This window comes from Carlito syrichta, unplaced genomic scaffold (genome assembly GCF_000164805.1).
Source record: "Carlito syrichta isolate Samal-C Ts95f unplaced genomic scaffold, Tarsius_syrichta-2.0.1 Scaffold19839, whole genome shotgun sequence".
NCBI lineage: Eukaryota > Metazoa > Chordata > Mammalia > Primates > Tarsiidae > Carlito > Carlito syrichta.
The window spans coordinates 14494-15775 of NW_006963935.1; the positions used below are offsets into that span (position 1 = coordinate 14494).

Below are 1282 nucleotides of genomic sequence, written 5' to 3' on the forward strand. Positions count from 1 at the left end.
AAAAAAAAAACAAACAAAAAAACTAGTCCAGCATTTTAATGCGCGCCTGTAGTTCCGGCTACTCGGAAGGCTGAGGCGGAGGGATCGCCGGAGCCCAGCAGGGCGAGGCTGCGGTGGCCGGGAGCGGCCGCTGCACTCCAGTTTGGGCCACCGAGTGAGACTCCAACTCAAAAGAAAAAAAAAAAAAAAAGAAAAGAAAAAGAAAAGTAGAATAGACTTGTAACATCACACTGGGCAAAGAAAGGTGAACTCCCCAAAATGTCGGAGGAGAGAGGAATGAATGCAAAGCCACGTGAAGCCCTGCCCACATCGCGCGATGTCCCGCCCACCCCACGCAAAGTCCTGCATAAGAAACAACTTCATGGCATGCATAATGCCACTCCCGTTAGGCGCCTTGCTTCCCTCACGCAGTACGTTAACCTCTAACCTCTAAAGGTCACGGCACGTGCAAGTATGCCAAGGGCGCAGGCGCTCTCGCTGTGATCCAATTGAACGAGGGCTGCAGAGAGGCAGGCGCAGGCGCAGATCCTGTAACCTTATTGGTCGAGGACGGGCGGGAGCGCCATAAGAAGGCGGTAGGCGTTTCTGGCGGCTCTTGGACTGGCGAGACCTGGGCGTGGGCCATGCTGCCTCAAGACCCCAAATCGGGGGCCTTCCGGAGGAGTGAGGACAAGCCTGAGGAGAAAGGTGGGCAGGCGGTGCCAGAGATCACAAAAGATGCCCTGTGAGAGGGCTGTAGGCGCGGCTTGGGGCGGCTTCGGGTGCTCATGGACGGGACTGGTGACGCGACGCATGGCCTGTGAGACATCGGCCGCCATGCCGAGCCCAGCGCAGTCTGCGAGGGTAGTCCTTGGCGGTGCTGACGCGAGGGCAAGCACTGCCAGCTGCCTGCCCGCAAGGTGGCTAGGGTCCTTTTGCGTTTCAGAGCCGCCATGACTCAGAGCGAATGAATAGTGCGTACGCGGCTTTTGTTAGGAGTGCCTGCTGGCTGGGCCACAGGGCGATGTGCTCTGACCACTCTATAGGGCCATGGACGCATTAACTTTACGAAATGCAAGTACCCTTGAAGGACAGCTCTGTAGCCGCATACACCTACTTGCATTACAGTTGTTTTTTTTTTTTCAGTCAGGATCTCGCTCTGTCGCCCAGGCTGTAGTGCAGTGGCACGACCAGGGCTCATGAAGCCGGGACCTTCTGGGCTTAGGTGATCCTTCCACCTCAGCCTTCCAAGTAGCTGGGACTACAGCTACTATTTATCTATCTATTTTTTTTTTTTTTTTTT

General features: G+C 55.5%; 1 protein-coding gene across 1 annotated transcript in view; it reads left to right on the top strand.

Annotated features, from left to right (window-relative positions):
* Positions 1-258: 258 nt before the first annotated feature.
* LOC110595813 (RNA helicase Mov10l1-like) overlaps positions 259-1282 on the top strand; it is a gene marked incomplete at its 3' end in the record, with an annotated part of 10528 nt that continues 9504 nt past the window's right edge. Inside the window, exons 1-2 of the mRNA XM_021713441.1 lie at positions 259-292; positions 436-687. Of these exons, the coding sequence (XP_021569116.1) occupies positions 259-292; positions 436-687 (286 nt within the window). The remainder of the gene's footprint in view (positions 293-435; positions 688-1282) is intronic.